The sequence below is a fragment of the Zophobas morio genome, unplaced genomic scaffold, assembly GCF_036711695.1.
Source record: "Zophobas morio isolate AGI-343-1 ecotype UQ-CSIRO unplaced genomic scaffold, CSIRO_AGI_Zmor_V1 ptg000007l, whole genome shotgun sequence".
NCBI lineage: Eukaryota > Metazoa > Arthropoda > Insecta > Coleoptera > Tenebrionidae > Zophobas > Zophobas morio.
The window spans coordinates 11,524,361-11,534,973 of record NW_026972112.1 but is presented as its reverse complement, the minus strand read 5'-3'; the positions used below and the strand labels follow the sequence as shown (position 1 = coordinate 11,534,973).

The 10,613-nt window shown below is 32.1% G+C and overlaps 1 protein-coding gene across 2 annotated transcripts; it reads right to left on the bottom strand.

The window, feature by feature from the left end:
• Positions 1-3,399: 3,399 nt before the first annotated feature.
• On the bottom strand, positions 3,400-10,466 carry LOC135124607 (spatacsin). 2 transcript variants are annotated; one of them, XM_064049799.1, is made up of 10 exons: positions 10,026-10,466; positions 9,766-9,973; positions 9,379-9,715; positions 7,472-9,330; positions 7,240-7,419; positions 5,910-7,050; positions 5,564-5,862; positions 4,343-5,074; positions 4,092-4,291; positions 3,400-4,039 (listed from the first exon to the last, which is right to left on the bottom strand). In XM_064049799.1, the coding sequence occupies exons 2-10, from the start codon at positions 9,955-9,957 to the stop codon at positions 3,682-3,684; spliced, it is 5,298 nt and encodes a 1,765-aa protein (XP_063905869.1). In that variant the 5' UTR covers positions 9,958-9,973; positions 10,026-10,466; the 3' UTR covers positions 3,400-3,681. The 2 variants fall into 2 exon arrangements, with proteins under 2 accessions (XP_063905869.1, XP_063905868.1); XM_064049798.1 differs by having other exon boundaries at positions 9,766-9,961.
• Between the last annotated feature and the right edge of the window lie 147 nt (positions 10,467-10,613).

Here is a 10,613-nt window from a genome sequence, read left to right as displayed (position 1 = left end):
GAACACTCCTGGCTTAAAAAATTCAAAATACAATCCAACTATAACAATGGCGTAGTAATCTTTAATATTAACTATCATAACAACCCGCTCCATCCCTCATTGTACCTATAGTAGTGGCAAGCAAAAGTGGCAGACCTAACTTTTAAAGCTACCATAGGATTATCATGCACTTTTGTTAAAAAATGTTTATTACTCTTCTATTTATGAATAAACGGCACGGGAGCGAGATGAAGATGAGTCAGATTGAAAATAGGACCTGGCCAGGGATACTCCTTGACGAACAAAAGCGATAAACCCAACTTTTAAAGCCACCGTAGAACTACCATAAAAGTATGAACTACCGTCAAATAATATTTATTGCCCTTTTATTTTTAAATAAACACGGAATTTTCGGAATATCATTGTATTATTATTTACCTGCCACCTGCGTACAGACAAACGGTAGGTATATTGAATGTTACTTGACCATTAGTTAACATTGACTATTCTGGATGACGACCTGGCTCTTTCCGTTTGATCATCCCCAATGAAAATTTATTGACTTCATGTCATAATTTTATGAAGTCTTATTTAAAATATAGGAGTAATAATATACTTCAATACCTGTTTTATTTTCTGCCCCTATTTTTAACCATTTGCATGTAAGTTTAAGTTAGAAACTTAAATTTTTTTACACGTTTTAAATTCATCCTGAACATGGTAATCATAATCAAATTTTATACCTTACTTACCTTAAAAAAATGGACTTACTTGTCTGTACTTCAGAGGCGAGGGAAGGTCTGCCTAGATCAGTTTTTACTTCTTGAGCGTAAGCTAAAAGGAAGTAAAGCGGACGAACGGCCACTTTATGTTTTCTCTGTGTCAATTTTTATTAGACACGTAATTTCCGGACTACTGGACCGATTGTTATCAAATTTTGTGTGTATATTAAAAATATCACGCAGATGGTTAAATGCTAACCAAAATTTGACTAATCATCCCCACCAACATTTTGATGACATTATTTCAAAGTAGAATCGAAATTAAGAATTCTATTTTAAAATGATTTAAATGTATACTTTGACCAGAACTCTTTCCGGTGTCTGCCTCAGGTGACTAATTTTTATGAGGGCTTAACTTAAGAGTTGCAAATTTGCCGCAGTCGAGATGGCTGGCAGGGAGTTTGTTAAGATGAACTGTAATGAAAATTTTACTGCCATCTGTATTACTCGGGGTAAGTAGACAAATTTACAACGGTGGGTGGTTAAGGCCTTCTAAAAATTAGTGACAGTTAATAGACGCTTGAGGCACATTCCGCACAAGAGTTCTGGTTAAGTATAGACAGAATATATTCCTGTACTTTTGATGCACGAATTCGCTTTGAATTTTTTTCCCGAAACGTACAAATGTTAACAAAAAAATAACACAGTTGACCAGTAGCATAAGATACATGGTCCTCGGCTCAGTGGGTTCGTCTCAATATGCCAACCTGCGGATCGCACGTTCGATTCCAAAAACTTGGCCGCTTTCTTTTTTTCTTTCGCGTTGTGTATCTATGATTATGACGTCATAACAACTTTTTTATTAATCTATTTAAGAACGAGTCACCCCATTTTCTCGAATAAGTGATAATAGGCACGTTTTTATTCAATAAGAATTATAATAATAATGTTCAAAACATTCTGTTCGACTGTGGCTTAATTGATAATTTTAGTGTTCTGTTTGAGGCGACAAACTTATTCAAATCAAACAAATTCCTACGTTTCTTCCGAAGTATAAACACACTTGAAGTTAATTAAAGCTTGTTTTTATTGCTGAGAGACCATTTTTGCAGTATGATAATTTGTGTTTTGGGCTAATATGATAGTAATTTGGAACATTGTAGTTCCTGCACTAGCACGAATCAATCACAATCCAATTCAACTGTGTTTTGAGATAATATTATGATCACAAATTACATTGATATACGGTAACATTCATTTTTATATATGGTCCGGTATTTCAGTGCTTTAAATGAGTTGAAGGGCATAGGCAAGGGAGTTTACTGGTTGCGAGGATAGAATATAAATTCGAAAATAAATTCCAATCGTGATAGCAGCTCCACTAGGTGACTTAAGTGAAATCGACAACTTTTTGTTGGCCATTAAAAAAATATTCTTTTGTCCAATGGTGTACGTATAATTTTCGTGCATTATTGTTGTGAAGTATTATTCAATGCACTTTTTTAACGAGCTTTAAAATTGCAAACAACAGTTTTACTAAAAAGCATTTATTACAATACAAATTTGTCACATAATGAATACAAATTAACACTATATAGATATTGTGAACGTTGAAAGTGAAAATGTGTTCTTGATGTTTCAGTGGAAAATGTAGTGACCTGTGCTGTTAATGGACTAGCGCATAAATGAATGAAAACAATGGACAGTTACATTGATTCCTTATTTCTTTCTTCCGTCTATGGTTGTCACTTCAACAAGGAACTAACTATACGACACTGCAGATCTTCAACATCTAAGGGAACTGCAAGATTATTATCAATAGTAATATTTCGACTGCACGTCAAATTGTCAACAATTTTAATTTTCTCGAGTGCGCGAATGCGAAAATTATGTGACAATTTAATTTGCACGAGCGGATATTTTGCAGACTATTTCCTGAAAAAAAAAGTACTCGAGCAAAATCGATGTGAAAATAAATAGTCTGACTCCAGTTAAAGTAAAAATTTGGTACAAGGCTATTTAGATAGAACTTCCCTCGCCCTTGAAGTACAAACCGACAAATCCAGCTCTTTAAAAAAATTATAAAATTTAATTTTACAATTTCCATTTGTAATATCCTCTGTATAGTAAAAAGCAGCGACAGCATCATACGGACAATGTAAAATGTATTTAAAGCGAAAATGACGTGAATCATATTCTATAAAATTATTATTTAATAACTAAATATTTTTTTTATTTATTTAACTATCACATTTTTTTCGAGTTTTTCAGAGCCTTAACAACGTACCATCGAACTTATCCGTCATTTTTTGATCAGCCTATATACAGGGTGATTCAGTTTAAATAATCTACTTACCTCTTTCTTATAGGGACCCCATCATATCCGCTTACTTGGTGATTAAAAATTTAATTTTCAAAATGCCCTGAATCCAAGTTTGCTTTCTTTTTTTGAAACGTCAGTGTCACTGTTACATACATAAACGTAAGACATTTTAAATTAACGGTTATCATTTTCCGATAGAACACAACATTCTCGATGTGACCACCTTTCTTCATAAGCTCCAGTTGTGTCCATAAAAAAATATCTCTGGCGTTCCCACATTTCGGAACTAATAATATGGACCGACGTACTTGTCCAATTCGTTTTTTAGTTGGGAAATAATTTTTCTGTAATTTGAAATAAAAAAAAACGAACAAATAAAATACAAGCGTAGGTAGGTTTACTCAAATTATTTAAACAGAATTATCTACTGGAACATATATCACAGCCTCCTAAAAATATATGAACAGCAAAAAATATCACATTTCACCATATATCTAAAATAGTCAGTCACAAACATATTTTCCTTAAACTTATTGCGATTTATAAAAACTATTGCTTTCTTATTTAACATGAACCGTAAATATTTTTATGGGAAAAATATCTGTCTTTATAAAAATAAAATTCATTATCGCTTTCAGGCATCAAATGGTTAAAAGGTTAATTTTTATATCCTTTCTTCCAGACGGTATCTTTTAAATAAACCAACTGACCACTTGCAATCAAATCTTCAATTAGGTCAGTAAAACCCAGTTCACTTGCAATTCTATATTTCATGTGAAGTGAGTTTAGTCTATTTAAAATATTTTTCATGTATTTAACCTCGTTCACTGAATTCACATTAGAATGAACAAATTTTCTGGAAATATCGTGAACCAATGTGTCCGTCAGTGGCAAATGTTGTAAAAAACCTTCCAAAAAAATCACATTATTCTTCACAACATACTGTTCGTAAAGGACTAAAGCCCAATCTGGATGAAAGTTGTAGGCATCGACGAGAATTAACGACTGTTGAAAACTGCAACATTGATATAATAAAGTTTTGAAGTATAAACTAAATCATTACTTACTTGAGTTTTGTTGAAATAAGGTCACCAATTTGGTGCTTTTTTAAATTTAATAAACACCTTACTGACGTATTTTGAGGCACTTCGTTTAAAAGGGACATCTGTAACGCTATCAGCTCTGCTTGTTTTGCGGAATTCGCAGCTTTTGTAAGTCTTTCGCCTTGTAAATGAAAGTCAGTAGCGTGAATGTAGTTTTCCATAGCCTAAAAATGTATCTTCTCTAACACCAAAACATTTAATATTTAAAAACTTACTTTATTCAAACAGATTTTTGTACTTTCTGTGTTTTGCAGTAAAATAAAAGGTTCTTCCTCTACAGTTACCCTATTATTTTGCATTTCTAATATGGAAACTGATATCAAATTCTTTATAACATTTTGTGCTTCACGTTCCCATAATAGTGCAACCTCTGAAAACAGTGCAAAATGTAACGCCACAATTTTGTAAAGATCTTTATTATCTGGGCAATATTTCTTGAGATATTCTAAGAGCGCTACTTTGAGCGTATTGTCCTTTCTGAAACCTTTTCGAAGTAAATATTCAAATTGGTCGTTTTCTTTTAGAATTTGAAAAACGTAATTCATTTCCGTATATCTGGCAACTCCTGTTAAAAGTCTAACCATTAATTTCCAGTCTTGTAGAAACAATAAGTTGGAGACAATTTCTTTGCATTTTTTTAGAATTATGGAAATTCCCTCCATGTTGCAATCAGTGGTGAAACAGTCATGAGCTCTTATAAGCAGTTCAATTATGAGCGCTAAATCGGATATTTGAAAAACCTGTGTGGATTCTACGTGTGCTTTATGCAAAGTACTTGCGTATGAGTATAATTTATAACCTAATAATGAACAACTATCTTGGAGAAGCTGAAGAACCAACTGAAAATCTTGGTCCATATTTAAATCCCACATTAGTAGATGGTCGATGGTCAAGTTTGTATATGATGTAACTGCATTTACTATTTCTTCACAAATGAAGTCGGCAATCTAAAAAGTTTTAAAAACTCATGTTAGAGTTCAAATACCCCATTTAAAAAACACAGTGAATTAAACAAATAGTCGAAAGTTATGTTCCAGTTTCCTGGTCAAATTATAAAATTTGAATCTGTATTTTTTTTATCTTAATTCTTATATGTTAAATTAAAAATAACGCTTACGTTCAAGAAGTAAAAATAAAAGTGTATGAAGAAACTATATGTATACAATATACATACATGCTGTTTTGAACATTTCAAATATGGTTAATTTTACAAAATTTTAAAATTACGTCATCTGTTTTTGGAAGACAATACTCTGCTCGAAAGGTTTCAAAAATTATTTGCATAGTACTTGTCCAATAAAATTGTCAACAAATGACAGAAAAATGGTTACAGAAGACCCACTTTTTCATGTTCTAGGAATTTTAAAACATTAAGAAAATATGAAATTCCTCATGCGTCGAATGAACCCTACTACGAAATCTAAACAAAAACTTACCTCATGCTTAGACCACTTGTAAGCTAAAATAAAATCATGAACAACATCGAGTTTATTCGCACAATTATCTTCCAATGCGTCTTTTAAAACTTTCATGTAATCTGTGGTCACGACAACAATATGATATGGGAACTCTATGTTGATGCTGATTCTATAATACATAAAAATATTTTGTGCAATTTCTACTCCATTATGTAAGTGCTCAGTAAGTAATTTCAATACTGCCAAAGTATCATTTGTGTATGATTCAATATTTTCTATTCTTTCCATTTGTAATGAGGCTGCTGGACTATGTGAAGCTAAAAAAATGTGTTAGGTCACCTTAACGAATTTTTAGTACACTTACAAGAACTGATACTTGAAAATTTTGTTGATAAAAATGTTCTTCGATGACTGTAAGTTCTTAAATAGTTCACATTTGAAAGCAATAATCTCTGTTCTGCACTTAATTGATATGGTAATAGAATGCCCTCTGCTAAGCTACAGCACAATTTCAAAGTTTCCAAGTCCGTGTTCTTACAATTAAATATTTTCTGCAGTTTCAAAGCTAACCAAAAGTTATTTTTGTTTAAAACAAATGCGAGAATACTTTCCAAGACACTCATAAAGTCTTTGTTTAACTCTCCTTCATATGGAGTAATATCTTTCACTAATTCAATAAGGTCTTTGTATAAGTACGTGTTAGCTTTAATATCGAATACGTCAAGATTCCTATGTTTTTCTTCAAGATATAAGAATGCAAGCCACATTTTCTTCTCCAATTCATATTGACAGGTTAACTCATATTTGCTCGCCCATTCGCAAGCCATTTTCAACAAAGTAAATTTTTCTAATAAGTCAGAGATTTTTTCTGAACAATCTATGTAAAAATCAACAACACAATCAGCTGTAACGTGATACTTAGTAAAGGTCTCATTGCAAGTATTCCAGAAATTCTGATCACTTTGATCATTCATTTTACTTTGCCATTCTTTCACAAGAATTAAATCTGGTGGTAAATTTTCAATTTGCGCTATCTGTAAAGCTAACTGATACTGTTGCCTCTCCAGTAGTTTGTTAATACAATTTATAATTGCCTGTCGACTATTTTTTGAATCAAGCATAATACTTAAGTCCAAGCCAACTCCACTGTTGTTATAATACAGGGTTTCTAGGATTTTCAAAACATTAGTGAAACTAGGATGTTCGCAAGATAAGTACGTCCAAATTTTAATTTTACACAAGTTCCGCACTACTAATATTTGTTCATATAAAGAATTGCAATTGTACTCTAACAAAGCTGCCAAAAGCTTCAATGCTGTTAATTCTATCCATATTTTGTTGTTTAAGTAAGTCATCTCATGGTCAGTGTCCGAAATAATGCTATTTTTACGAGACATTTTCAATAAGCCTTCAAATGAACTGAGTTTTTGAGTTAAAATTGTATTGTTAAAATTTAATTGGAAACAATAGGTCCAAAACTCCATAAATATTTTCAAGGGATTTTCCTAAAAGAAAAATGTAACATTAGTGTGACCAATGTTTAGTTTAAATCGAGTTTTGTTAGCCACGTTTTCTTGTCTATTCCCTGACTTAAGTATAGTATTTAATTTTCTTCAGTTCTATTAATTCTTCCATGAGTTTATTGTTAAGTAAAATTGATTCCTATACGAGCAGAAAAAAAATAATGCACTTACCGGTAGAAATATTTCAAAACTTTCCAGGACAGTTTTAGGGTAACGATGTTTAAGACAATTATCTAATAAATTAGTTACTGAATTTGCTGATAATGCGGTGGTCTCATAATTTGTAAAAACTTTACATGTTTCACACGAAACTGAAAGCCATGTTAACCAGTTTGTAACCAAGGAATCAGGCTAAAAAGAAAAAAATAATCATTTTATTTCACGTATTTATATATCAAGTTACTTCGTAACTCGTGGCCAGAATAGCTAACAGTGGGTTGCGATACAACTGACTCGCTTGTAATAAAGCTTTTGGTGGATCAGTGCTATTGTGACACCTAATTAAGGTCTGCAGTAACGTGGCCTTAATATTCGATATATCTATTTCAAACAGATCTGAACTTGTCGAACTTCCTCCACTTTCACGACTCGATTGTGACTTGACTGAGAGTGATGACTGTGGATCTACTGTCTCAACACATCGTCGAACACCAACTTTTGAGAGTAAATATTTCCGAGAGTCTCTTTCGCGAATCAAAATATTTGTTTCTTCTAAGTGTATATCGTTAACTACACCATGAGTCAAATGTTCTAACATATTTGGGCTTTTAAAAAACTGAATAAGTAATTTAATTTGATCTAATGGGTACTCATGCAGCTGAGCCAACAGTAAAAAAGGTAGCCACAAGTTATTGCTAGCACAATATCGCAGAAAAGATTCAGGAAATTTTATATTGTTGAATTTACTGTATTGAATGATAATTTCATACACTTTGAATGCTTCTATTAAGTCGGAACTAGTCGCAAAAAGGTTCGTTTCGATTTTTTCCATCAGTACCATTTCAAGCATTTTTTGTACAGTATGTGGGTCGTCTTCGCTGTTCAACACTAATTCTACAGGTGATGCTTTATGCTCTCCATGTAATAAGTTCGCTGTTCGCGTCAGTACTCGGATTTTTGTTGAATCAAGTCCAATTATTTCTGAGAATACCACACAACTTGAACTAATTTCAGTGCAATTAAAATTTGCTACCGCAATATTTGAATTTTCTTTTTCGACTTTCTTGTCATTTTCGTCAAGTGTACCGCTTTTATCTGTTTCTAGTTCACTGATGGTGAATAATTTAGCAGCAATACTTGGGCGTGATTCCTTAAGATAAAATTTGTAACCTACTACTTTTGCATAACCATAGCTAGATACATTTTTCACATAAAACTTTGATAATTCATCATTTTTAAACTGAAACTCAAATAACGATTGGCTATCAAGTCCTAAATGATTTGTAATTAAATCATAAAGTTTCAAAGTGCACTTTGGCGATCCGTTTAACTTATTGGAAACAATGTCGTGCAAAATGTGGAAATATTTTAGTATACTCTCGAGACAATCATTTAGTTTTACGTTATTGACCATTAATGTTTCTTTGGTTAATATAGCACTTGGTGCATTAATTTTTTTTGTAAAAAATAATAAGGACAAAACTATGACCGGATTCGCGTAAAAATAATTTAAAATATCAGTTGACAATACACTAGACATATTAAAAATATTCTCACATAAACGTATTTCATCAAAATTATTTACCAATGACCGAAAGCCACAGATTAAATTTATCTCTTCATTCTTTCCTATTGTGGGCAGAATTTTAAATTTTTCGAGACAAGTATTCAAGACAATCAAATATTTATGTTCTAAACAATGCTGAATTAGAAGACAAAGAAAGTTGTCAAGATTTAAAACTGATGAAGGTTTTTCAAATACATTGTACAAAAAAGGCATACTGAACGAATCTTTCAGTCTTTTTAAAATTGTGATCACATCATTTCGATCCTCACTTCGAAATATTCCAAATTTACTGAGCTCATTATATACTGCACTTTTTATATTTTCTGAAATATTTAACTCTTGACTTGCAACTACTTCTATCATTTGGTTTGTTATGGGAAACTTTTTAAACAGTTCGGTTAAATTTCCTTCTACTAAATCATCAGCACTTAAGTTATATCTGATGTTCACCCACATTAACAAATTGTGTAAATCATTATTAATTAGCAAGTGTTTCCAAAGTATATCACTATGTAAAAATCTGGTGAGACGAGGATCTGAAAGTTTGAAATATATTAAATGTTTAAAAGTTAAAATTAAATCACCTTCTGTTTTTAGAAACAAAACTATAGCCATTTCTGACTTTACATCATTTGATGTTTTGTCTAAGCATTCTAAGCTTTTGATTGGTACACTATATTCAAGAAATAAGTCTTCATTGTCCAAAATTAACGTTAAAAATGACCACAAATGTTGCAGATTTTCGTCCATTTCCTCTGCTTTCATTAAATGATTGCCAACGTACTCACGTAAATTTTGATCAGATGTTGTATAAAAAATTTTTGAAAACTCAGAACTTGCATCAAGATCTACATTTTTTAATACATGTGATGCCTTAAAAATTTGTTTTCGATCCAGAAGTTCGTACACCCATTTTACAACCTGCAAGAATTCATTTCAAAAAATGTTATGCCATACAATACTTTTGTTACTTCTTCTTTAAACCAAAGTTGAGCGTCATCAAACTTAACTTCCTTACGAAGGGACAAAAATGTAATGGCTAAGTTGACGTGTAGCCCTTTTGCTGCCGCTTCTCTGGCTACTTCTTTGTCGCCAATATTAATCCAACCATGCCACACACGAACAGTTTCTTTGTTTAAAGTTGTAGGAGGTGCAGGGTTCATTTTCCTACAATAGTGTCTGATAATTTTTTCCTTCTATATGTAAAGAAGTAAAAAGTAATTTGCATTACCTGATATTGTATTACAACTCTTGATACGTATTGTTTTTTTTAACAGCAAGAGGGACATTTATAATAATTAATTCGTACAGTATTTATTTCGTTCATATTATTAGTCATCAACACAGGTCGTTAATCAGTCACGATTATTTATGACCACAGCACGAACAGATAACTGTCGTAGAGTTTTTTGTTATTCTAGAATTGTTCTTGAATTGGTTGAAAATCTCATGCACTTAGGCGAAACCACGGGACTTATAGACGAAACTGAAGAGTTCGGACTTCGTTTTTAAACTAATTGCTGAAATAATTCCATTCTGTACAGTTTACATTGATTAAAAAATACATGTGTGTAATATGTATCTCTTTAGGTCAACACATTCTATGGGCATAGAATACACTACAAGGTCACTCTGCAATCTACATAAGTTTGGTTATGTTTACAACACAAGTGTTACACAACCCGTCACCTGTCACTGTCATTCCGGTGACAGCCGTGTTACGGTGTGATTCCGGTCATTCATGAGAGCATGAGTCATTCCGTCATTCCTATGAACTCTGAGACAAAACATGACAAAACTTGGCGATAAAAAAGTGGGA

Coding starts and splice junctions, on each gene's coding strand:
- LOC135124607 (XM_064049799.1), bottom strand. CDS start 9,957: ATGAACCCTGCACCTCCTACAACTTTAAACAAAGAAACTGTTCGTGTG. Junction 9,331..9,378: donor TTTGTTTCTAAAAACAGAAG/GTGATTTAATTT, acceptor TCAAACTTTCAG/ATCCTCGTCTCACCAGATTT. Junction 7,051..7,239: donor GTTTTGAAATATTTCTACCG/GTAAGTGCATTA, acceptor TTTTTCTTTTAG/GAAAATCCCTTGAAAATATT.